We start from the raw sequence: 27,488 nt of genomic DNA, 5'->3' as shown, positions 1-27,488 counted from the left end.
TCTCTAAGGGCCACTCTTATGGAAAATGATGCTGGCCACTCAAAGATGGCAACCATTTTGTTCAAGATGGCCACCAGTGGGGCATACAGTGATATAATCTATCAGGACATGCATACAAACATGAAAAGTGCCATGAGCAGTCGCCATACCTCACTTTATAATACCCTAAAGGGCGAGGTCACGCAGGACGGGAAATGGCGGACTGTCCCTTCAGGCTATAGAATTTAAGGATTTTACTGTAGGTCCCAGTGGCCTGAGGGGACAGTCAGCCATTGTGTTGGTTGTTGTTGGTTGTCAGGGAGATCAGTTGACAGGCTTTTCATTTTTATTACTTCTACTCCGCTACAATTACAGAATTTGACAGCAAGGTACAGTACAATAAGGTACAGTAGAGTACAGTACAATAAGGTACAGTAGAGCACATAAAAGTACAGTAAGGTAGTCAGGTACAGTAGAGTACAGTACAGTAAGGTATAGTAAAGTACAGTAGAGTACATTAAAGTACAGTACAGTAAGGTACACTAGAGTACATTAAAGTACAGTACAGTAAGGTACAGTAGAGTACATTAAAGTACAGTACAGTGAGGTACATGAATTATTACAGAGTCGATTTGGGCCTCAGAGAATCAAAACAAAACAAAGTGCATCAAATGGGGGTCCGTGCCATGATAATGCATATCAAAACTAGAAGCAGTGCTCTTCCGAGCACAGGTCTCTCCACCAGGTTAGGTAGGTCCTGGTGGCGCTAAATGTGAAAAGGGTGCCATGTCTTCTTTGGCCTTTAACGGCAATGTGACGCTGCATGTATGACTTGAGGCATGTTGTTCCAAAAATATGTTTGGAAAAAGTCGACCTGCTGGTGGCGCTATAACAGGCCAATGTGAAAAGAGTGGCATTTGTTCCTTGACGTATAGTGGGAATGTGCGTGCAGAATTTCTCTGTAATCACAAGCTGCGTTCATGATTTAAGTGATTTTGTTGAAAATGGACCAATCCTGCAAACTTTGGAAGCTAATGTAAGCCAATTAGGATGGAATATGAAATATCGGACAGATCTGTCTTGATCACATGACTATAGAGATAGTCCTGTGTAGTGATTTGCATGATTTTCGGATAAAATCTCAAGGAATAATAGGAACATTTTTGTTTTACATAAGTCGGCCTCCTGGTGGCGCTATAAAAGGCAGATATGAAAAAAGCAGGGCAAAGGTTTTTCCTTGGCCTCTAGGGAGTGCACATACAAAGTTGTACACTGATAAGTGGAGTTATAGGTAAAACACGAATTGGCCTGCTATAGCGCCACAATGAGGCTGATTTGAAAATATTTAAGTGGCATTTATTCCTCTGCCTATTGGGAATGTGCATGCACAATTTCACCAAAATCCCACACTGCGTTCATGATTTCAGGCATTTTATTAAAAACTGACCAATCCTGCAAACTTTGGAAGCCGGTTTTAGGGAAAATCGGACAGATCCATGTCGATCACATGACTGTAGAGACACTGTCTACCGATTTGCGTGATTTTTGGACAAAATCTGTAGGAGGAGTACTGGCAATAGTTAGTTTTGCAAAAAACTGCCTCCTGGTGGCGCTAGAACAGGCCCATGTGAAAAATGGTTCTGGATTGGTATCCAGGGTGTGTGTGTGCACAGTTTGGCAGCGACCAGGCCAACGGCACCGGAGATTAGCTGGTAACGGACGGACAGACGCACGCACGGACGGACAGGGGCGAAAACATACTCTCCCCCATGCCTTCGGCTGGTGGAGACAATCAAGTGGTCCTGGTCCATAGAAAACCCCCTGTATATTGTCTTGTCCTGTCCTGTCCTGTCCTTCTTTACATAGCCTTGTTGGGGGAGAGGCTAGTCTAGTGGGCGTGTATGTATCTATTCTGACTTCAGAGTGAACATTTTTAACTCAAATCATTGTTTCAGCAGTTTTCGGAAAACCAAACATTGTCATGTCAAGGACCCCCAAAATGACATTAGGCTGCAGACCCCATCTAAGCTATTTTTCAAAAGCAACGATTTTGAGTTGAAAGTGTTCACTCTGAATTTGAGTCTTCTTGCCTCAAGCTAGATGCAGAATAGATACACGCGTCTAGCGGTGGGAGGATGGATGGTTGACGTCATTTAGCGTCGACGCCCGACGTCACCTAAAAAATGTCCTCCATCGCTCCATCCATCGTCCACACGCTGGAGTCTGGACATGAACCTGGACGCTGTGATTGAATGGAGCGTTTAGAAAAAGGGAATAAATTAATTTGAGGGGACGGTCGCCAACCCCTCCAGTCCGTACTAACGCATTAGACATCTTTATGTGAAACGCGTTTAATGTGGAAATACATGACCCCGGGGAACGAGGACGACGTTGGTTGAGCATTTATTTTCCATAGAACAGAGCGTCGGCACTGCCAGGCAGCCAGCAGCATCACTATAGGTAAGCTAATTCAAGGCTACGTATAGCGGCTAAAGCTAGCAGTTTTAGTTTTGACATTTATCTTGTTATTATTATTATTGGTTATGGTAAACTCACTCACCACGACTGAGAAGACATTTGTTTGCTCAGGTAAGCTGCCTGCCTGCAATACATGTATGTGTATAAGGGAGGTTTGCTAGCTTGCTTTGTGTGCGTGTGTGTGAGAGAGAGAGATGTCAGCATTTCTGACATCTGAGAGAGCTTCAGGGCAGTCATTTACATGTGACAAAAACCACTTCCATATTTTGTGCGGGGGGAACTGTATCCAATAGTAGATCGTCACGTTGGTGAAGCTATTGTTGTGTAGACGGGGGAAAGAGTGGTCCAAGTACAGAGCCAGAAATATTATGGTACAGTATACAAGGAGGTATTGCTTACTGACTGACTGATTGATTGATTGATTGATTGATTGATTGATTGAATACTTTATTATCAGTTCGCACTGGAAAAGAACAGCACTGCACAGTACAGTTCAGATACAAGGTCACCCAAGAAAGCACAATGGCTTGTTTACATTGGGGTCCTTTTGTACTCAATTCATACTTAGGCCTACTTCCACGTGTTTTTCATAATAGTAACACTACAGATTTACATAGATAAGAAACCCTGAGGATTTTTACTTTGAAGTTGAACCAAGCCTTATGTCTTCTCTTAATACTTTAACAGTGCCCACTTCGTATAGGATGGCACAATTTGGATACAAGGTCTACTGATAGGATTTAAACCCAAGAAAGCACTATGGCTTGTTTACATTGGGGTCCTTTGTACTGTAGTTTTGCATACTCATGGTGACTATTACTATGTAATGACAATGACCCATCTGAATATTCTGCCCATTTGGTTGGTTTTAGAAGATGCATTCTGCCTGTGGGTTACTTTCTCAACTAATGACAGTGTTGGTGCCTGATGTCACCTGTTCCCCAAGCAAACACTATTATTATGGGACTTAGAGAATGGTTGGACTGTTAGTGTGGTGCTTATCTCCCCCAACCCTCCAACATTATAAAGTGTTCCTTGATAAGTGAGCTCCCCTTCAGTTTGGTTCGAGGATGGGAATGTGAAGGGACTAGACCACGTTAAAAGATCTTCCTGGCTGGTGGCAAGTATGTTGCTTTGCTATGTTCATGTGTATGTTGGCACTCGGTGTTAATTTATCTCTTGACTTGAGTTGACAGTGTAAAACATGACCAAAACAGACCATTTGGGTCATTTTTGTTTTTACTTTAAATATGAGTATTTAACTTGGTGTACTGTACTGTAGATATTTCACACTCTGAAGAGATCATTCTTAATTTCTTACCATCAGGTTTTATTTATAGTTTGTGTCAATGTTTTATTTATTTGTAACATTGGATTGACATTGCTTATTTATTTTAATTTACCGTCCCGCTAATAAAGTCATTTATATTTTTCTATCTGGTCTTTCTGTGAGCATCTTATGCTCGACAGATACAGAAATATTATGAATAGCAACAACTGCAGAAGAATATATAAATGCTTAACGTCATGGATTCTGCTTACTGCAAGTTATTTTAAATAATACACAAATATTTAGTTTAAATCCTCATTGACAGTAGATGAATACATTAACTTTTCCTCATACCTCAACTACGTTCCTTGACAGACCTTTACAGACGATTAGTTGAGCCAATGATGCTGAGACAATGGTAAACTTGTGGATGGCTTGTCTGGTTGACATATTTTCTAATATTTCAATTATGTTCTCAATTCCTAGAAGTTGCTTAAGTAACTTGACTTACTTGACTTATTCCTGTAGGCTCCTAGATGGAGCATAGGGCCGCAATCACACCCGGCCATCGGACTCTGTTTTGGGCAGTTTTCTTCAGTTGGGCCCACGATAGTCCCGTTGCTTTTGCCTCACTCTCGACTGATCTTCTCCAGGTCTGCTTTGCCTTTGGCCTCCCCACTTTCCTTTTGCCCTGTGGATTCCAGTCCAGCGCTTGCCTAGTGTAACTTGTATAAGTAACTTGTATAGGTCTAAATTAGCCTTTAAGTCATCCTTTTCCAGTTTGCCAGTATTGTACTACTACTGTGTAAGGTTTGGTTCAGCAGCATATTACCACCTCAACAATAATAATAGTTTTAAGGGTTATTTAGGGTTATTATCATTCCCCATCGTGATGGATAATCTGCTGGCTGCTGGGCTGCCATCTCTGCCTGATAAGGTGTCACATGCTCCTGGAACATTTTCTGCTCAGTCAACTGATAAAGGTGATGATGATCACAGGGAAACTTTCACAGGCTGTATTTTTATGGGTGTGTGTGTATGAGGGCTCATAACTCACTAGAAATTTGCCTACCTATGGAATCACTAGTGCTGCTGCTCATGCAGCAGATCTACAGTAGATGCAATGAGGTCTGCGTCATTCATAACCATAAATTTGATGAAAGCCAGGAAAAGAACACTTCTGTAACCTTGAGTGCCTGAATCACCCTTTTTCTTTTTTATGCCGTGATCCCGTCGATCCAAGATCACCATTATCCTCCTTTTTACTATTTTAATCTCCGGTGAGCACCTGGTTTTCTCTTCTCTCTCTGTCTTCTGTATGCGTGTTCACTATGTAATCTTGGATATCCAAAATCCCAGATGATATCTTGATAGTCTCATGTCACAATATCGATTTATATTTTCCCCGCTGTATCATGTGTTAACTTTATTTACTGTGTACTGTACTTGTATTACTGTGTGTGACTGTATGTTTATTGGTTTGCATCGGCTCAGTTGTTGTGCTGCCCTTGTCAAAGAGGGAGGGATATAGTCAGTGTAGGGGTGGGCGATATGGAAAAATGCAATATCACAATATTTTCCCAAGCTGTATCACGATACAGGATTTTATCATGATTCTTTTTCACGTTGGTTTTTATCGTTATTTTTCAAGTTACTTGACAAAAACTAGACTCTCTGGGTTCCTTTTGGGAGGTCTAAATTGAACTTTACAAGTATGTAAGGGTCCATTTGGTTTCATTTGTATACTGCCAGAGTTAAGGGAGACCTTGATACATCAATTGTTTCACAATATATATGATACCTCTGAAAAGGTATATCGTGGACGTGGAGACATTGTATCGCCTCAACGATAATTATCACCATATCGCCCACCCTGTGCCCTTATATGAGTTGGTATTCATTTAACCAACAATACGTACCGTAATGTAGTGAGGAGTATTATGTGAAGTTGATAGGAAGTACATATTCAGTCATCGGATAATGTTTTGTGCCAGGGACCCCTAGAAGAGAAGATGTATGTTAAAAAAGAAGATTGCCATCCAGCATCAAAAAGACATGACTCATCAAATTTGTCCTGTGGCAGGCAATGAGTTAACTAATTTTGCTGGGGACTGACCCCCTGGAAGCCCCCCCAAGGACCCCTTGAGACCCCACTTTTGAGAACCAATGGCTACTTAGGCTATATTAGATTTATTTATCTTTTTAATTAGGCATGCATATCATGGCTGAACATGCAGTCACGTGGAAAAGTCAAAATGGATGGTAAATAAATAGTGGACAAAAGTTGGCCGTTTGTGCTTTTGTTTGTCAGTATTATACGCTAACAGGAGATTTATGTGTGTGTGGCTTTATTCCGTATGTACAGCATGTAGGCTACCCTTTTCTACCCATTTTTATTAGACCGTGACACTTTAGAGAAAACATGATCTTTTAAGTCACATCAGCCAGCTCTACAGAAAAGCACTGACCAGAAATAATTGAAAGTGTGAGGGAGGGTGTGATCTCTCTTTCTGAAGATGAACGATGGAAGAGAGGATGCACAGAACTGGGATCGGTCACATTCCTGTGGGATCGGAGACCAGCAGACTGTGTCGAAACATTTTCACACCCTGCTCTTCCCTGCGTTCTCTCTGCCTCTTGCAAAGCTTCAACTGAATTATATTACAGAGCACTGTACAGATTTACTACAGGCAAAGTGAAGGCAGCCTGAGATTTCCTCTACAAGCAAGCTGTTGCCTGGTGCGGTGTTGATGGTCAGCCTGCCCCTTATCTCCAAACCACAAGGCCTTGGACTTTCGTAGAGACAGAGACACACACACACGCGCGTGCGTGTGCGCACACACATACACACAGAGTGTGCAGTGACCCTAGGCTGCTCTGATATGAAAATGTCACCAAGCAAATGTTTGCACTGACCTGATTTGACCGTCGCCACACCAAGAAGTATCTACAGAGGTATGGGGACTGCCCATAAGTCCGAACTCCGAAGGTTCATTAGTCTGAAGGTTCATTAGTCCGAATTTAGTTAGGGTTACTGAGGTTAAGGTTAGGGTTAGGGTTAGAGTTAGGCATAGTATTCTTAACAAATTCGGACTAATGCTTCGGACTAATGAACCTTCAGACCAATGCCATGGCACCAGAGGTATATTTAGTTGACAACTAAAGGCTTCTGCTCCTTTGCAGTGTTTATTACAATAAACCCCCAGCATGTAGAGTAGTGCTCAGAGTTCATACTTTGGGGCCTTAGTGCTTGTTTTACCCTAGTAGCCAAGACATGTCAAAGGTTATCAATTATACGTATTTTCCACCCTAAACAACTATTATACTAACTATGTCTGTTCATTTGCCAACATTATGTTGTACTGCCAATAATGGCAGAACTACTGTAGTTGCATGGATATGCCACAGGCCCATCTAATTTAGGATGGATATTAGATTTACTAACAGGATCTAAAATTGTAAGCATATGAGACAGTAGCACTCTGTTATCTTTTACATTGATGCTGCAGCCACCTGCCTGCCACTCCCAGACATTCCATCTTACACACAAACATACACACACACACACACACACACACACACACACACACACACACACACACACACACACACACGTCACATACGCGACTGCCTTCTCTGTTTCTCTCATGAAACATTGATGACGAGGAAGGTGAGGGCTCACTTTACCTCTGGCCTCTATCCGGGTGTGTATGTTTTGGAGCCGGGGAGGGTGTGTCAGTGAACCAACGGCACAGCTCATCTACTGCTTCCATTTGCATAGAGAGGGGGGAGGGGTGGTAAAAGGGTACTATGTTCTTCAGTGACTTTTTAGCTCGTGACCCAAAAGAGAGATTAGACGTTTGCCTGGGACCCAAATTATAGTGAAACAGCACATCTACAAGCTCACAGGGTGAGCTAGTAGATCAGCTATGTTCACTACTTCTTGAACATTTGTGCTCTAATTTATGGAATTTAATAGATTTGTCTTTGATTTCTTCATGAAATTACTGAAACAAATCATTGAATTAAGTTTTTAAAAACAAAGAAAACTTTTTTTTTATGTATAATAATAATAATGTAAAAAAATGTATGAAACCAAAAACAAATGGCCCCATAAAAATGTGTCTGCGAACCCACAAATGGGTCCCGAACCAGTGTTTGGGAACCAGCGGGATAATGGAGGGGCAGCAGAGCCAGAGACCTGCCTGACCTTGCGCGGTGCTGAAGCCTTATGGGCATATCAGGACACAGTGTGCTGTGCAACGCTGCAGGGAACTGGATCAAATGTTTCTTTCATTCTGCCGTATGAACTGAGCAAATTCCACCGCTCGCTAAACGGCCTTCGCTGTACAGCGCGGAGCAGGAATCAACATGAAAATGCTCTTGCTGCAGCAGCAGCGCTGATCTGTGGGTTCTTCTGGCATAGCGCTCGAGTCTGTGGTTCGCCAGTGCAGCCTTGGAATGTCAAGAGGGCTGGTTGTCGCTACTGCTCCTTGTATTTTGTCCTTGCGTGCTCCGTTCTTCCTCACCGCTGAGTGGTAGCAATGCTCATCCTTGTGTCTGTTTCTCTCTCTCTATCTTCCTCTCTCCTATACAGTTGAGTGCACTCTGAGGACTCTGCAGTTCTCTCCAGACCTCTCTTCCATCGGCAGATTCGGCACTCACTGTTCCTGCATATCTGTAACCGCTGCTGAGCAACGGGCATCTTAGAAGGAACTCTGTATCAGACAGACAGACGAACGTACTGACTCGGAGAGCTCTGCACAAGGACCATCACCAGGGCCTCGCCAGGCAAAGGTGAGTGTCTTATAGGAATGAATGGGGCTCCTTGTCCAAACCAAATGATTCAGTCTGCACTCTGCAGCTGCAACTATCTGTGTAGTACACTCTATGGGTACAGTACGAGCATGCAGTCTATTAGGGTTATAGCACCCTTATAGGCTGCATGAACAAACCCTGTATATACATACCTGCACTGGGGTTTGAACAATTGGAGGGTTTGCCTCGCCTGTCAGTCTTCTGTATACGTGTGCTTATTCTTGAACCCTCTCTCCGCTCCAATCTGGACCTGTTACAGGCTCCAGATAGCTCTTGTTTACATTATAAGAGACGACCTCAGTGATGATGATGATATACAAAGACAATACTGTAAACTATATGCACAAGCCAATATGCTCTCACGTAAATTTTACATGTGTACTGATGATGTAAAGATAGCCCTTTTTAAAGCCTATTGTACACCACTGTATACTGCCCACTTGTGGTGCAGATATAGCAAAAGTAAATATAATAAGTTGCGGGTGGCGTATAATGATGCCCTCAGAATCCTGCTGCGGGTCCCTAGGTGGACAAGTGCCAGCCATTTGTTTGTGAACAGTGGGGTTGCCACTTTGAATGCGGTAATCAGGAATCTGATGTACAGCTTCATGATGAGGCTGAAGGACTCTAAAAATGAAATTATAATGACTTTAATCATGCCTAAGAAGAGCAGCATTAGATACTCCTCTTGTCTCTGGAGACATTGGATTGAGTGTCTGTATGTTTTTTAGTGCCTTTTCTGTTGTGCCCTGTTGTTGTTGTTGTTTTTGTTTTTAATCTCTGTTGTTTCTTGTATTGTTGATTGTTGATATATGGACCTGTAGAGTCTGAAATAAAGATTGATTGATTGATTGATTGTGTTGGAAATGAGTTGCAGTCGCGTGTGAACGGGTTATATTTTCCACGACAATGTGTGCTTGTGTTGCTGCTAGATATGTAATTAACCCCATCCCCTCCCACTCACTCCTCCCACTCCACACACAGACACCTAAGCAACAAAGGATTGGACACACACATATAATGTGAAGTTTTATATTTGTTTTGCCATTAGCAACTGTTACAGCTCGCACTCTGCCATTAATCCCAGGCCCCCTTCTACAGCTAGTGGAGGAGCCATGATTTATCTGATCGGTCATGGCCGCGCGACTGCCACCGCTCTCCTCCAGTGCAAGCTGACCCTCACCCTTGCTCTCACCATTCTGCTGTTGCTGCATCCCCTGGGCGGGGTGCAGGGCCAGGCGGAGGCCCAGTCCCCTGCCCAGGTCCTCCAAGACCTGTTGTCCCGCTACGGTGACAACGCCACCATCACGGTGCCCCAGCTCCGCTCCTTGCTGGCCCGTCTCAGCCAGGGCCAAGGCGATGGCAGCAGCAATGGGACCACAGCCACCGAGAGACCTCCAGCCACATGGCCTAAGGCCAACAGCTCCAAGGTGAAAAGACTCTGACCACCTGATGTTATGTTACATGCATTAGGAGATTAACATAACCAAAACATGTATTAAATTAGCCACTAGCCAAATACTGGTACATTTGAATAAGTAGAGTTGCACTAGCATAGTGACATTATTCACTATTCTGTTTTAAGAAATGTTTTTAAATAGTGAAACAAGTGTATATCTCACCATAATATACTTAATGCAATATTAATAGATAATAGATATAATATATAATTATTTAGATACAGGGGTTGACACTAAGGTCTCAGAGGCACTTGCCTGTTGGGCAAGTACAGGTCATGTTCTACTTGCCCGAAAAGTAAGTAAATCGTCCATTATAAAATGACGGGCAAGATTCTAATTACCCCTCAATTTAATACTACATTTCTTTCCTTTCTGGGACTGTGCGAAAAAAAAGAAAAGTCACACCTCAAGTTCTCAATACCTCCAAATCCAAATACCAAATACCTACATAGCTATGATTGAATGTCTGTGGTTTCACACATTTTATATTTGTATGTAATAATAATAAAAAACAGCATTATAGGTAAACGGTGCTCTTATTTTACATTCCACATACAGTAGCAGAAGACAGCCCTCTGTCTTCTGTTCAGGTGTTTAAACAGATATGCCGGGTGTGTTCATAGACAGTTGCGTCCCCACAAGCACTTGCCTGGTCGGGCAAACTGAAAGCAAACTCCACTTGCCCTAAAGTTTTATTTAGGTAGGCAAGCCTTAGTGTCAATGCCTGTAAAAGTTAAGCCAACTCTAAAATCCATGGAAACCCACGAATGGGCCTCAAAAGTTTATAGCGTCCTCATTGTCCTCTTAAGCTAGAAATCTCCCTCGGGTCGCGAGCTGCTATCATGAGAGCAGGAGGGAAAACGTAATTCTGTCTGGAAGGGCCAGGAGCCACCGGTGCCAGATAACTAAAATGTTTCCCAGGCTTACTGCCACATACGATCGACTCGCTTAACTTCCTGATCTGCTTTGAGCGGATTTGCTACTATCAGAGACCCAGGCAGGGAACCTAAAAATGCAACAATAAGGTCATGTGTAACAGTATTGAGTTTAATTTCTTGGTACTGTATAAGAGATGTGTACGGCTAGGGGTAGTGAGGCGTCACTCACCCGACCCACAGTAGAATCATTTTTCTTCTTTACATTGCAGACTACTGCCACCTCGTGTTATGGAGTTATTTAAACTCAACGCACAATCACAACAGTGCCATCAGCCGACTGTACAGTATGTGTGATGCGTACTCTGCGTGAATACAGTTACTTGTCAACACCTTCTGACCCGACGGTTCTCCCGACGTTTAGTCTGTAGTAGTCAAGACAACTCACCTTGTAGAATTTCTTTGTAGAGGCCTTTAGGTGCAGTGTTGCTGACTTCATTGCATGCATGTCATGAGAGAAAAGCCGACAAAATGTGTGTGTGTATGTGTAGTGTGAACCATTCCCAGTAACCGGGGAACATCGGTACAAAATAGGCTTCAGGGCGATGAACGCCTTTGTTCTCACTTCTAATGTAACTCGCATCTCTTAAATGACCGCCACTACATCATGCGTATATTTTTAGACACATTTATAGAAATTGTAATTGCACTTGACGTTCCTAGTTGTTAGCTGCCAAATGTTTCCCTCGTTTGTACAAGGCAGGTGAACAATTTCATTTGATAATGACTTGAATCAGGAAGGAAATGGTTGCAATTTAAATATGACTGTATTGTTAATTAGACATTTCTTATCTACAAGTTAGTATACAGTGTATGCTACTGTACAGTTGACGCATTAGTTACTACCAACTCGCCTAAATATGCATTAATTACTACCAACTCGCCTAAAGTATTTATTCATCTGCCATTCAGCTGGCTTTGAGGGTGAAACTGCAAACTTTCACATTTTGAGATATACAAAAGTGGTACCCATCCTGTATACACTGATTGTGTATTTTCTTTTACCAGAGACTGACTGCTGCGTGTACTCTTCCGTCCACAGTGCCTGCCTGCAGACACGCTGGCTGTTTACAGCATCAGTGAGCAGTCACGTTTGGATGGACGAGGCCTACAGGAGCTCTGCCCCACCATGCTGCAGCAGCTGGACGCCAGGGCCTGTGAGGAACAACAGAAACAGGAGCAGCCCAGCTCCGAAGCACCTCCCAGGCCTTCGGGTGCTGAAGGTGAGCATCCAGTCTGGAAGCACGGCTTCTAAATATTTTTGTCTTACTTTTTTTCTTTTACAATGATTATGCATTTAATGCTTAATGACAAACATGCTGGGATTTTATTATATTATAAATTGTGAAATGAGATGTTGTGGTGAAAAATGTGCTTTTCATGACTGTTTGCGTGTAATTGCCTTTTGGAACTCTGCTTTCACACAATACGGTGTAAGTGTAAAAAGTACCCGAAAGAGCCCTGAGGATTAGGAATATTTTACTATTCACACACTTTTGAAGTTTTATGACTTATTATTGCATCTCTTTACTTTTAATGAGTAACTGCGTTACATAAACACACTGGTACTGTAAAGTTTGACTGTAAAAAACCCCACCGGATGTCCCTGGGAGCTCTTTAAGCCACTCTGGCATCTGCTTCCAATCTGCTGGGCTTGGAGAAGTGGACTGCAGCATAGGCCGTTGTGTGCCTTTTGTGTTTCCCGTCAAGAGGAAACTAAATTGTCCAGAGGAGAGGAGGATATAAAAAAAGGCGAGTAATGAAAGACTTAGAGAATTTGGAGAATACATGCAACGTTCCTCTCTTGAGGGTGCAGCAGGGCCTTGCCAAGCTAGCTCACAATGTGGTTGTTAAGTTGGTGATGCGTCACTCATATGCAATGAATGTTGTCAAACTTGTCATTATTAATAAGCAAGCCATTCTTGTTGAGACCTTTATCAGGTTATGAAGGTATCAAGAGAACCTGTTGAAGGTCTTAGGACCGAAACATTGTGTTTCCCAAAAGCAAAGTAAAATTCCCGATTATAATTTCTTTGCATTTGAAGATGGCGTGAGGTGCACGGCCAAATATATCAATTTCCTTGGCATGAAAAGGTTTGAGAACTAAAACTACTGCTCTAGGCTAGCAGTACTGTTTTATGACTAAAACAGGCTTAACTTTATGCCACAATGGCAGTTGGACTTTATCTACCTATAAATGCACGAAACCTGTGACTGTCCCTCAGTGTCACAGGCATAACTCTGAAATTGTCCGACTAAATTACTTCAAACTTGCAGTCAGTGCCGAGTGGGAATTCGGTCTCACAGCGAGTTTGAAGTTGATTGGACGGTCAGACAGAACATTTAATTTAAATTTCGACCACCTACCTTGTTTCTGAGTCTGCAGATGGAACTGTTTGTGTATTGCAACCTAAACCTGTTCTCCTTATCTCCATTTAGTTTCAGTAGGCTGATGATGATGATGATTATGGAAATTCATCTCAGGACAAAAACTGGATTTAGAATTTACAACTGTAGACTGCACAGGATCCATTGTTCAAAGCCAGCATCTCTAGTATTGTCAAAAATTTTAATCAAGTGAGCAATGCTTGGAATTGAAAGACCTCAATTGTTGCATGGCATGTTCTGTAATGTTATGAGTTTTCTGTGTGATTAATGCGCAGCGCCCACAACATACAGTAAGATGTGTCAAACTGAGTCAAACTTTTTTTTACACCTTATCAGAGTTAATGCTGCTTGCAGCTTTAATTGTATTCATAGTAGTAACTTTTCGGTCAAAGTCCTCATGCATCTACAGTATTGTTTGGCCAATTGATGCCTGACGAAGGTCTTTCTTTGAATGAAATATTGCTATTTTACATTTTAGTCACTACACTGTGTGCGGGTCAAACTGTATCTGTCTACTCTCGTCAGATATCTCCTCTAAATGTTTTGTTACCTATGCTAGAGCAATCTGAGTTCCCAGAGGTTCTTTTTCTCGCCACTAGGGGGGCGAGAAGAACCTCTGGGCCAAAACTATGATATTCCTGGGCAGGAAGTTGGCTCAGAATCTGAGCTGGGACAATACAGGAAGTAGAGCCCTGTGCAAACCTTCAAAACATTCAGAACAGAAACCAACCAAAAACACTACAACAATATGCAGCCCATGTTTCAAGGTGAATCCTACCAGACTAATGCTAGAGAGGAACTGGGTATGCGAAAGCCTTCTCTTCATCCTGTACAAATTTCTACATTTCTGTTTTCTGAACAGCAAAGCAGGTTGGCAAATAGGATACAGTATAGCATTGTGCAATGTGCATGGATTCCTGATGAAATCTGTTATGGATAGCCTGGGTAAAATCAATGTTTACAAAAAAAAGCTTAACCAAATAGTTTAGAACAACATCTTTAAAAAACCTTAACCAGGTTTAACAATTATTTTAACAATTTATACCTTCTTTTGCAGTAAACATTGTAGACGCTGCAGGGCTGAACCACCTCAAGGCCTTACTTAATGTCTGCAAGATTATTTTATTTTCTGCTTTCCACAGGTATGAACGCCTCCCGGAGTGACTACATGTTTAACACATGAGACATTATTTCACCTTTTTAATGATGCTTCATTAGGTCATGCTCTGCATGTACAAGCCTAGGTTGTGACTTTTCAACTACCTCACCCTTCCCTTCCCTTCCCTCCCCCAGTGTGGGGCTTCTCTATCCTGAGTGTGAGTTTGGTCAGTGTTTTTTCCCTGACCGGAGCCTTCCTGGTTCCCCTCATGACGGCGGGCTACATGGACCGTGTGCTCACCTATTTCATCGCTCTGTCCATCGGAACCCTCTACTCCACCGCTGTCTTCCAGCTCCTGCCTGAGGTGTGCTATCCAACCTACCTCTCCCTTCATCCACCCATCCACCCATCCGTCCCTGACAGCACACACGCACACACGCATACGCACACACACGCGCACACACACACACACACACACACACACACACACACAAAGCAGGAAAGCCCTCCCTTATTTCACACATGGCTTTTTCATCAACCAAACTAATCCTGCATTTGGCTGCCCTTGGGGCATGTCATTTACCGCCCCTATCTCCTTCCTTCCTCTTTTCCTTGGCTTCCTTTTGTTTTTTTCTCTGGCTCACTTTTTTCAACGGGCAGGTTATTTGGCTGTGGTTAATCAACTTCACTGCATTGCTGATCATAAGAAGAAGGGGTGTTTGTGTGCGTGCGTGCGTGCGTGCATTTGTTTTTCCAAGGCTGTATGTGTGTCTGACCCATCCCATGGCATCGAGATCTAGGCCAAACATGCTGTGTTGCTAACATTTGAGAGTTGTTGTTGGCCAGCTTGCTGTTCAGTTGTGCTGTGCACGGCACAGTTATTTTACTTCTCAGAATTCATTGCACTCTGTGTTCTAAACAATGCAGTGTGCAGTTCACCAGAGAAAGCTAGCCTAAAGGTGCTGCTTGGTATGCAGCATGATTGTAATTTGGTCAAAATACAGTAATAGAACAAAGGACTGCGATGCCCTTAAAAAGTCCAATTTTTTTTCTAATTGGGAAAGGAACACTTGGTTGCAGGGCTCCCCTTGCTCTTATTAAGTAAGCTATTTTAGAGTTCATTCGCCCCCTTTGTCTTCAAAGAGCTGTTTAGTGTGTAACCTGGGGCTACTGTCAAGAGATAATGGACTGGTGCAGACACACCTGGGCTGACTGAAACAAAGAGAATGTGTGTGTTTGGATGTGGATTTTAACAATGCCGTAATTTCATTGTAGTAATTGACCCTAATCTTGATCAAAGGACATGTGTTTGTCCAGTGGAAGGGGTGTACGCCTAGCCAACTATTATCTCCACATGCACGGGAACGGTGGTCTTTCAGTGATCTAACAATCGTCTTTTGAATGGACAGTGGACCACTTCTCTCCCCGGAGGGTGGATGTGTCCTTATCTGGCATCTCTTTATTTTAAGCAGTTGGGTGATCACATTTGATTCTTACTTCCTTTTTAGGGGAGGTGTGGGAACTACATGGTGTGCTCATGTTTTTGTCTTCAGAAATGGTCAATCTTTATTTTATTTTATTTTTTTCTTCAAATAATTCTAATGATCTCCTCCCTGTCTTTCTCCTCTTTCTCTGCGCTCTCCTCCTTTGCCCCCGCCTTCTCTGTTTTGCTGGTGGTCAGTGTGGGGTTATGGGTTCCTGTGCGTGACGCTCATCTCATTGTGTTCGCTGGTGGGTGCCTGCGTGGTGCCGTTCATGAGGAAAACCTTTTACAAGCGGCTGCTGCTCTACTTCATAGCCCTGGCCATTGGCACGCTGTATTCCAACGCCTTGTTTCAGCTCATCCCAGAGGTAGAGTTTCTTTCCCGCTGGCTTGGGCCCGCTTTAACCGCTCGCAGGAAGCTACCGCGCTGGTCACTCAGATGGGGGCACATTTAGTATTTAGAAAAGCGCTTTTTAACCTGACAATCTGCTGAGGGACCAAGTAATAGCCTGGGTACCAGCCTGCTACACTACGTTCAGTGGATTGGTTTTGTCACTTGCTTCTGAGTCTGGCCCGGCTCTAAACGCAGGCTCTCCAAGGGAGGCGGGACATAGAAAACAGCTTCTGATTGGTCTGTGGTGCGGGGTGGGACAAATACACCAGTGTGTATTGGCTGGCTGATGACGTAGCTACCCTAACTCGACTCTGATTCCTTGGAAGAACATCCAATCGGCAACGACATCGCCTATGTAACAGGTGATGTTCGAAAATACGAGTCAAATGGAGGCTTGCCAGACTGAGAAGCGAAGTGACAAAACCAATCCACTGAACGTAGCGTAGCAGGCTGGTGCCCAGGCTAACCAAGTAATGCTTAAACTGTAAGCTAAACACTAATGACATTGTTTTAGCTGCCATCCTTAAATCCTGCATTGACTCAGTGTGCATATTGGTCAATGCGAAATTTGCATTTGTCATTAGCACATAGCTGTTGACTACTTAAGAGCTACTGTATGTTTCACAATCGCTCCATAATTATTCTGTTTACCTCACGTTGAGGGGTTTTGAGTCATGGGATGTTTTTGTCTCCTTGGGGCCCGAACACGGACGCGCACACCCCAACATGTCCTTCAAATCTGGGAATGTTGTGCAAGGCAAATCAGCACCAGGTTCCCAAACAACGATCTGGTTTTGATTATGTAGTGTCAATTAAGTCATGGGAAAGATACAGTACACAATTTGGCATTTTGGCTTGCATACAATAAGTATTCTGTTTGTGCAACAGCGCACTACAGAGAAGTGAAAGCATGTCTCAATTGTCAAATCTCTTTCACTTTCTCCCAGAGATGAAATGTCCATGTACGAGACAAAAACCAAACAAAAACAAAAAATGGTAGACTGAGTGAGTTGGAACCTAGTAATTCACTATTCGACAATTACTGGCCCACAGAAACAGCAGAGCCACAACCCTTGGCCTAAGCCTTAAAGCCTTACTCCTCCACTCCAATGTGCCTGTTAAGTCACACATTGACTGTAGGCCCAGGCAGTATCCCTCTGAAAACCCCCTGATCCTACATCATTTACTGGGTTTCACAACTTGCTGTTTTTAGGCAATGACAGTGTATTATTCTTTCTGTCATCAGAATTTACCATAATCTCACAGCAGCAATTTTGGCTCCATGTTATTATCTGGGGTTGGGAGTGGAGAGGCAATAACATAAGAGCAAAATGGCCACTGTGGGAATATGGGAAATTGCATCCAAGCTAACCATAATGTCCTCCCTGTACACTACTAGGCCTTTGGATTTGACCCGATGGTGGATTTTTATGTGAGCAAGTCCACCGTGGTGTTCGGAGGATTCTACTTGTTCTTCTTCACCGAGAAGATCCTTAAGGTGCTGCTGAAACAGAAAAACAAGGTGAGCTATTTCTTTTTTTACTAGCAATTTATCTATCATCCAAACATATTGGATGTGCACAACAAAACCTTTTTATTGGTTTGAATTATAATAGCTGAGTGGTTAGTGAGCCTGCCTGGGGAGCCAGAGCTCCTGGTTGCCCCAGGTACGATTCCAGGCCAGGCCAACAATGTCGATGTGTGGCCCTGAGCAAGACTCTTAACCCCTAATTGCTCTCGGAGCACTGTAGAATCCAATGGCTGCTCACTGCTCCAAGTCGTTATAGGATGGGTAAATGCAGAGGACAAATTTTACCTATGTGTATATATACAGTATACATATAATGTGACAAAAAAAAGAACACCCCAAGGAGTGGGGACTATTCTATTCTATTCCCACACACGTGTTCTTATTGTAACTGCAGAAGCCTCAAGTTAATGGTGTGTATGTCTCTTCCAAAGTCGGCATTTTTAACTTTCCATTCAATCTAAGGCAGGTTTGACCAGTTACACAGGAGGCTGGCATAACGGCTGCTGATGAGTGATTATATGGTGTCATGATGTGTCATAAGTACTTTAGCTTTGTACTACTCACACATTCATATCCACATTTATTGACTCACCGTCAAGTGCCTGGAATCTTTACACACGTGTACTTGAATTGCGTAGAGGAGGCACTTGTAGATCAAGTTGACACGTGTGTCCTTAGGCAATGAGTATAACTTACAAGGCAATGCTAGGTAGGGGTAGGTAGAGCAATGTCTATCTTACATAATGCACATGATCTTTCTATTTCTGTTTACAACCCTCCTGTTCCAACTGCCAAGATCCAGGCTGGGAGTGGTCCTGGTCAGTGAGCTGTCCTTAAAGGCACACATTGCGGCGATCACTTAATTCTGTCATTTTTCACTGTACAACATCCAGAGGATCAGACCCTGCTTCACCAAGGAGTCTGTCCAGCTCCTTAACCAAGCCTCTGTCACATTATTTCATCTTGCTTTTGTGGACTATTGTGTATCACATGTTTCTATTTTGGCAATTCTATTCAAAGGAGCTTTATTGGCATGAGAAAACATTGTCGTTTACATTGCCCTCGGTTGGAAAGCATTTTGGTTCAACTGTTGTTTTTAAATGTGCTATATCAACAAATTACAAGTTGATGTGACCTTTTAAGCTTCAACTGTACAGTAATATATGCCTTTTTATTGGATGTAACTTCAACTTTTGAATATGTAACTAGGTCTGCAAAATGTTATATTGTGAATGGATACAAGGCTAATATAGTCAGAGTGCTATCCAGCATTCATTCATAGAAATCAGTAGTTTGGAGCTCAATGGAGTGGTGAATCTGGGGCAGTAGCTCCCCCTAGTGAGCACTCACCAGAGAGCCATAAAACGTCTGGGAACCCAGATTAGGTCCACCCTGCTCCATGTTAACACCTACAGTATGACACCTGTTGATCCCATTATAGAAACTCTTTGACCTACATACTGTATAGGCACCAACATACTTTAGCTTCTTAACCAATGACCAAATGTCAATGGTCACTGAATTTAAACTTATTCTCAAAATAACAATATTGAATTGTAACAGATTTGGCTCATTATCATGATCATCACGACTAATGTCCATGTATCATTTTCTCTCTCTTATCTCTACCAGGGTCATGGCCACAGCCACTACACCGGTGCGGAGCACTATTCGACAGCCAACGGCGACACAGAGGAAGGGGTGAGGGAGAAACATAAGCAGCTCAACGGGGAGGCTGGTGGCCTGGGCCTGGCCAAGGATGGAGATGCAGGAGAGGGCGAGCTCATGCTCAACCCTGCACAGACGCCACAGGTATAGGAAACACACAGGGTTCAACATGTGGGTGTACTCTATACTGTACATGTATGTTTGTATACATGTACTTTGGAAAAATGTGGGGGAAAAATCCATTTATTAAAGAGCTGGCGAGACCCCTGTTACCCTTTAGTAATTATTACTATATGAAAATTCTTCTCATGACTTGTAGGCACCTGGGGTCTCCCACATTATCACAGCACCTTGGGACGTCAAGTGTGTTACCAGTTGAACGGGTTTTAAGCTGGTGCTGTAATTTCTGTTTGGCAAAATACGTACAGTACATTACAGCTGGATATGCACCAACAGCATCAGTAGCCACATACCTGGGGCATCCAAATGGTGCATGGGTAATGTTCTTGCACACCATGTGGGGAACTTGGGGTTAGATACCTCGATGCATCCAGCTTGACCGGGTGCTCTAACGAACACAATTGGCCATGTTTGTGGGTGGGAAGCCTGTTACAGTGGGCGATACAGGATGGACGGTGTGCCTGTTCAGTGCGAAATGGAACTGAGGGAATAAGAGTAAGGTATGTTACATTTTCCCGATGATACAGATGTGATGTGAAAGACCTTTTAATCAACATAATATTTAAAAACCTTCTTCCATCTCTGATTTCAAGTGGACCCCTGACGACCTCCAACTCACTTGAAATAGCTCTTACAAATCATGGAAAAAACAGGGTCCATGCATTATCAGTAGAGGAGAAACGATGAATCAAATAATCAATTACCGTAACCTGGAAATCTGTTTAGTGATCATAAATTATCAAGTATCAGTGTATTTCTTTTGTGTTATTTACATCTTCACCAAAATATGAAATGCTTGTATTTGTTCCGCATTATATCATCACAGATGTTATCATATCATCACAGATTTGTAGTATTAAACAGAATCTGCTTTGACAACTTATTTTATATGCTGTTGTATGACCGTGTCACTTGCCAACAATAACGTTGAAAATTACGTTCAACGTGTTGCTTTGTAGATGTGCTATTTTTTGGTGAGCGACACGCCTTGTTTGACAAAGTATATAACACGGCCTTTACATGTCCCAGGAGTCCCAGAGCACGGAGGGAACGCGCCGGTCTTGCGGTGGCTGCTACTGGCTGAAGGGCATCGCCTACTCTGACATCGGCACGCTGGCCTGGATGATCACGCTGAGTGACGGCCTGCACAACTTCATCGATGGCCTGGCCATCGGTGCCTCCTTCACCGCGTCTGTCTTCCAGGGAATCAGCACCTCTGTTGCCATCTTGTGCGAAGAGTTCCCCCATGAGCTGGGTGAGTCCTGCGAGAGGACCCCATTGTTTGACACATATTTTTTGTATCCTGCAGTTACAAGGTTGTCTTTGTTTGTCTTTTGCCGAAAACAAAACATTTCGGAAAAACAACTATTCGATACTCAAAACTGTCACTCTTGTCTCCATCCTTCTCTCTCACCAGGTGATTTTGTTATCTTGCTGAATGCTGGCATGAGCATCCAGCAGGCACTGTTCTTCAACTTCCTTTCTGCGTGCTGCTGCTACCTGGGCATGGGGTTTGGCATCCTGGCCGGCAACAGCTTCTCGCCCAACTGGATCTTCGCCCTGGCAGGGGGCATGTTCCTCTACATTGCATTGGCAGACATGGTTAGTGGCAGAAATATTTTGTGGACAGGGAATGTTAGGGAGGTGTATAAAGTGATATATGTGCGTCCTCTTTACATGCTCTGTAATGCCTCCTCCTTCTATCCTTTATATCTTCCAGTTCCCAGAGATGAACGAGGTCAGCCGGGAGGAAGAGGAGGCGGGTGGTCGGCGATTCCTTGTGACATTCGCTATCCAAAACGCCGGCCTGCTGACAGGCTTTGCCATCATGCTCCTTCTCACCACCTACTCTGGACAGATAGGACAGATGGGCTAGCAGCAATATAAACAAACAGACCAACACGGATTTAGATCTGTGTGAACAGGAACTGACCTAATCCGGTTTGTGCAGGTGCAAACTGGTCCTAAATGGGAACAACCGGGACGAAAGGTAACCCCCGCCCCCCCATCTCCTCTCCCTCCCGCTCCAAATTTACCCTTAGCTCCCAATTATCAGGACGTTGTCTCTAGTGCGGCAGGAACGCACATCTATAGGACTATTAGGAACCCAGTTCATTTGCAGTTCCCATATGCAGTATACTGGACGTTGTTCCAGCTTTCATCCTTTGGAACTCTCGTTGGCCTTCTCATGACTGACCTCTCCCTCTACTAGTGTGGAGGCACCCATAATGCAGGTGCTCTGAAGGACCCGGAGAGATGAGCCTAGTACAGTACATGAGAAGCACTGTATGAAATCATTTGTTGACCGCAAGCTGATGTGCAATACTTACATGATTGCTCAAACCGGCCTCTCTTCCCAGACTACTGATTTGCCACTCTGGTATTTCTCCCCCCTCTGTCTTCTCTCCCTCCTGTCATTGGATGCAGGCAAGTCTCAAACAGGTCCTATTTAGAGTTAATGGACGCTGTATATGAATAAATCCTCCTTGCCCATACACCTGCCCCAGGAAGTGGGATAAGCACAATCAGGTAAATGCAATTGCATTGTAGACACCTTTGAACTTATTGTCATCTCCATTTCCATTTTTATTACATACCAAAAATTGCTCCGGTGTCTCCAATGAATTGTGATCAAGCGTCAACAGCAAACTTACTTTGTTTTTGTGTGTAATTATTTGTGAAAAATAATATGACTTTTTAGAAGACCAAATACAGGGAGGCCATTGAGAATGGTGAAGGGCTACATTGTGACGTAGACTCTGTCTGGATTGGCATACATTCATTCATGTTTAGAGTTGCGAAGTGCTTAGAATGCCGTTAAAGCCTGGCTCGGTTCGGGAAAATGAGAGCAATTATTATGGTCTCCCCCCGAGGTTATTTTTCACTGATCAATTTCCAATACTTGGCCACCTGCGCATACCGTGCATAAATACAGCATCAACTTTTTTCATTCCATGTGATCACACCAAGACCTATTGCTACAGACATGGCTTCTTAAAAAAAACCTTGGAAAAGTGTCAGGCAAAACTGTATGGTGCTCCTACTGTATGGAGCAGGGGTAAACTTTGAGCTCCTGCCATTGCTGTGCTATTGGATTAGTATTTGAATAATGGGGTGACTTGAATTATACAGTTAATTGTCATTAAATACTGTACTTCTAAATACAAGCTCCATCTGTATTCGCCATTATTCAACTATCAGCATCAAAACAGGAAGATGGTGATGAATTTGTAAAGCCCACCTCTTGCTTTATTTGATTGGCTGCCTGGGCAAAGTGTGACACTGAGCGGTGCAATTCTGTGCCTAATGGTGTCTGTGTGATCACCCTCTTAGGCTCTATCATCAAGGGACCTTGTGGTATTATTAACAAGATAGAATGACATTACATTACAGCGTCTATAGAACCAGAACACCATAATGGTGTTTTATCTCATAATAAGCATAAGGATGGCAGGTGTCTCTAGTGCAGTGGTTCTCAAAGTAGGTGACGCAAGTCCTGGGGTGCTGCAGAATACTTTGATAATATTCGGAATGTATTAACAACACTTCAGTTTAACCACTTTCGACACTGACTCTATACTTATTCAATCTACACCAAATCTCCTGGCCAAATAGCTGATCTACAGGCTCACAACGTGTCATGTTATGACGCGTAGAGCTTGTAGATCAGCAATTGTTGACTATTTCTAGAATAGTGATGCTGATTTCAAGTGCTATAACATTATTTTCAATCTGTCCTAAAGGAAATGGATATTATACATTTTCCTTGTGACATAAAGTACTGTATCTTAGGGGGGAACATTTACATATTTTCATAGCGTAATATGACATAAATTCAAGGTGCTATAAAGTAACTAACAACGTAATTCAGGGGTGCCGTGGATGAAAAGGTTATTTACAGGGGTGACCTGAGACCACAACGTTTGAGAACCACTGCTCTTGTCGTCTGGTGCACATTTTCACGGTTACACACAGGAGGTAATGTCTGCATGGTATTGATCATTCTCTGTACAGTTTTCCTTCATATGCGACATAGAGTTAACCCATTTAGGCCTAGAAATTATTGACTGCTTTAACCAGTGAAAAATAGCAGATATACAAGCTCACAGCGCGGCACCGAGTGCCGCGCTGCGAGCTTGTAGATCTGCTATTTTTGAAAAAGTCGTGAAAATGTGTGCAAATCTTTGAATATATGCATTTTCAAAGTGAAGGTTTGTAACTCAAATTTTGCTTCTGGGTGGTCCCTGGAACGAAATACTTTGAGATGGGGGTCCGTCGCCAAATACATATCATGCTGGGGGTCCTTCACATGAAAAGGTTTGAGAATTACTGACACTAGTAGTCTCAAGAACAGACGAACTGAGCTCCAGTTAAGTGAAAAGGACCTTTTCTTTGACGATGGCTGGCCAGATTGCTGACCTAGAAAGATGACTTAGAAGGATTTTAAAGACACTTATAGAATCGGGTCAAAATTCTAATTTTCACGATTTTTCAAAAATAGCAGATCTACAAGCTCGCAGCGCGGCACTCGGTGCCGCGCTGTGAGCTTGTATATCTGCTATTTTTTAATATTTAAAGCATTAAGTATTGCGTCATAACGTGTTCAGGTCTAAAATGGGTTAAAGCCTTTCAGACATGCCCGGGCTGTCCTTTATACAATGTGAAGGAAGTCTCTTATCAAGAGCTGCGCATACTTTATTAGATGAAATGTTAGCAATTAAAAAAGAGCTGTACAAAATAAAAATGTACAGTGATCTAAATTTGGGACTGTGCTATAATTATACAACACCATTCTTTAGCATAACATTTCTAAGTTATTCCCAGGTGGAGAGTATATGTGATATTTCATGTCTTTGTTTTATATGAACCTGTAAGCTCATAAGATTAATTTCTTTATCTTTAACCCATGGAGCCAGAAAGAGGCATTGTTTATTTGTTTTTGTTTGTCGTGCATATGTATTAATATAAACTGCTTCTGTCAAAGTAGTGGAACAGTTGGACAATTCATAATGCACATACTGTAAGAGATAATTGTAATACTGTACCGTTTTGAACAAAAAAGAAGAAAAAAAAAAGAAAAGAAAAGACTGCTGCTGTGCCTGGTGGCTCAACCAGTTAAGCCTGAGTTTGACTTAATTGTGACTTGTGGGCAGGGGTAGCTCATTGAAAATGTACATCACAACTTGTAGATCTGACATGTTCAGGGTGTGACATCAGAGACATGCTGGGCCCCTGATTCAGCCTGGGAAAAAGAGTTGGAGAGGCCCTCATTGCGCGCTATAGAGAGAGATAGCGCTGCTGCTACTCCAGCAGCCAGTGGGCCAATTACATGAGTTATATTTCGTCGTTGTCGGGTGGAAACCTTGTATGTCCAAAACCGTTTGTTTTGTATTCTTTTAAAAATGATATAAACTAGTGAAAACAGCCGATCTACAAGCACACAGCGCCTCGCACCGCGGGGCGTTGTGTGCTTGTAGATCTGCTGTTTTCACTACTTTTGTGCGACGGCCTTGTATGATGAAGCAGGGCTTTGCTTTGCGAAAGAATTTACAAATTTGAAACTTGGAGATACAAGGTTTCTGCCCGACTGTTGGCTGCCCAGCCCCTAAAATGGAACAAAGGCCGACATTATTTATTTATTTTAATTATTTTCCTAATGGCCGGCCTGGACCGGCCGGGAATGAACCGGTCGTTCGGGAGTTGTCCCGCTTTTCCCAATGGCCAGCACGTCCCTGTGTGACATCCACGCACAACTAAGTTTAATTTATCGGGCACTGACCCGACCACATGCTGCTCGTGAGTTGCAAGGACATGGGTTACAATCCGACTTCCAGCATCTTGTCTTGCGTGTCTCCCCTCTTTCTGCCCTTGTTTCCTATCTCCCTACACAGGTTCTCTCCTATCTAAAAGCAATAAGAAATGCCACACACAAAACTAAAAGCTACTGGCACACATATTGTCCCGTTAAAGATTCTACTCCTATCTAGCTTCCTCAACACATGTTTTGGTTGTTCTGATGAAAAGAAATGACCAATGTTGGATATTTTAAATACATTTATTTATTTATCCTGTTTCAGACCAGACGTGCACAGCGGTATCTTGAAAAAGTATTGTATCTAATGTAATTTATGGGAATACATCCTTGGCCTTCTCCGTGTGTTGAGGCAGGAATGTCTTTTTTTGTATAAACATCCTTTTCCAACAGCAAATGCTTTAGTATCATTTTTCTACAATGCAGTGTGATGTGTTGGCAAGTTATGAAGATGTTGTGTTTGCAAGTTAACCATATATTTGTGTAAAGGTGCTGTAAGCTATTTTTGGGTTCTGAAACAAAAAGTCCTTTGATAAAGTGTTGAAATCTCTATATTCTGTAATCATTACTGTATAGTGTTTGTTTAGCTCTGGTCCATAGTGTTGGAAGGAGAGAACTCCTAACGCTATGGACCAGAGCTAGTGTTTGTCAGTCTCCCCAGTAAGTCTCCCCACCTCCAGCTCTTTAGTGTTGTGTGTGTGTGTGTGTGTGTGTGTGTGTGTGTGTGTGTGTGTGTGTGTGTGTGTGTGTGTGTGTGTGTGTGTGTGTGTGTGTGTGTGTGTGTGTGTGTGTGTGTGTGTGTGTGTGTGTGTGTGTGTGTGTGTGTGTGTGTGTGTGTGTGTGTGTGTGTGTGTGTGTGTGTGTGTGTGTCCAGCTAAAATAATAATAATATTGTGGAAAAGTTAATTACTTTCCATAATTCTGTAAAAAAAAATATAACTTTCATAATATATTCTAGATACATTGTGCATGCAGTGAAATATTCAACATTATTTTAATTTGGATTTGTATGGCATACAGCTCATGAAAATCAAAAGTCCACATCTCAAAATATTCCAATATTACACAAGACCACTTTAAAAAGAAAACAGAGTAAAAGGAGAGAGAAATGTCTGAAGTCAGAGTTGCTTGAAGTAAAGTGTGAACTTTCCGCAGTCATGCAGTGATGATTTGGGATGCTATGGCATCTGCTGCTTCCAATGCTTTTTTTTAACACAATATTCTTCTATTTTTTGAGACAGCTGTATCTATCCCCACACACACAAAGACGCTCCTTGTGATTATAATAACTAGCCCTTACCCGTTCTGCCGTTCAAAGATATGAGCTCCAAAATGATGTGCAGTGTGTGGGTTATGGGTTGTGCACTGTGCATACAGTATATGAGGGATGGAAAGTAACTTTAACTGGTGCTTGCATGATAATATGTAGGAGCATCAATGTAAGAAATACCCGTTTCGTGTAATGGCTACCCCCCGCCCACCCGCCTGCGCACACACCCGCCTGCCTGCACACACACACACACACACACACACACACACACACACACACACACAGACACAGAGAGAGAGAGAGAGCTGGTTAAACATGTTGCCTCATGCTAGATGCAGAATAGATGTGCCTCATGCTAGATGCAGAATAGATAGTAGATACACCATAAAAATGCTAATATACAGTATACGATTTGTGAAAGTGACAAACAGGCTTCACAGTTATGTTAGGTGTGTTCATATGCTAATGGTGATGCGATTTCAGATCAATTGCTCCAGCCACTGAGGAGAAACGCTGTTTCAGACAGACACCACTCAGACATTCGCAAAATTATAGTATAGATCAGTGTTTCTCAAATGGGGGTACGTGTACCCCTAGGGGTACGCGGAGGTACTGCAGGGGGTACTCAAAAAATGCCCTCAAAAAAGAAAACTAGTATAAATCATGTTTGTTCATAGTTAAAGAATGAACTACAATTGAATTAGGAGGGGGAAAAAACATTTA

General features: G+C 42.8%; 1 protein-coding gene across 2 annotated transcripts; it reads left to right on the top strand.

The window, feature by feature from the left end:
- The first annotated feature begins 2,199 nt into the window (after positions 1-2,199).
- Positions 2,200-23,728, top strand: slc39a14 (solute carrier family 39 member 14). Of its 2 annotated transcripts, none has more exons than XM_080739111.1 (10): positions 2,200-2,439; positions 8,325-8,524; positions 9,647-9,975; positions 11,983-12,163; positions 14,622-14,791; positions 17,704-17,826; positions 19,468-19,647; positions 20,713-20,938; positions 21,101-21,285; positions 21,404-23,728. In XM_080739111.1, exons 3-10 carry the CDS (start codon positions 9,661-9,663, stop codon positions 21,557-21,559), a joined length of 1,536 nt encoding a protein of 511 aa, XP_080595237.1. In that variant the 5' UTR covers positions 2,200-2,439; positions 8,325-8,524; positions 9,647-9,660; the 3' UTR covers positions 21,560-23,728. The 2 variants fall into 2 exon arrangements, with proteins under 2 accessions (XP_080595237.1, XP_080595236.1); XM_080739110.1 differs by having other exon boundaries at positions 9,633-9,975.
- Positions 23,729-27,488: the final 3,760 nt, after the last annotated feature.

This window comes from Nannobrachium achirus (assembly GCF_963921795.1).
Source record: "Nannobrachium achirus genome assembly, chromosome: 12".
NCBI classification, from domain to species: domain Eukaryota; kingdom Metazoa; phylum Chordata; class Actinopteri; order Myctophiformes; family Myctophidae; genus Nannobrachium; species Nannobrachium achirus.
Note: the sequence above shows the minus strand (reverse complement) of the source record. Positions and strands in the feature narration are given on the sequence as shown.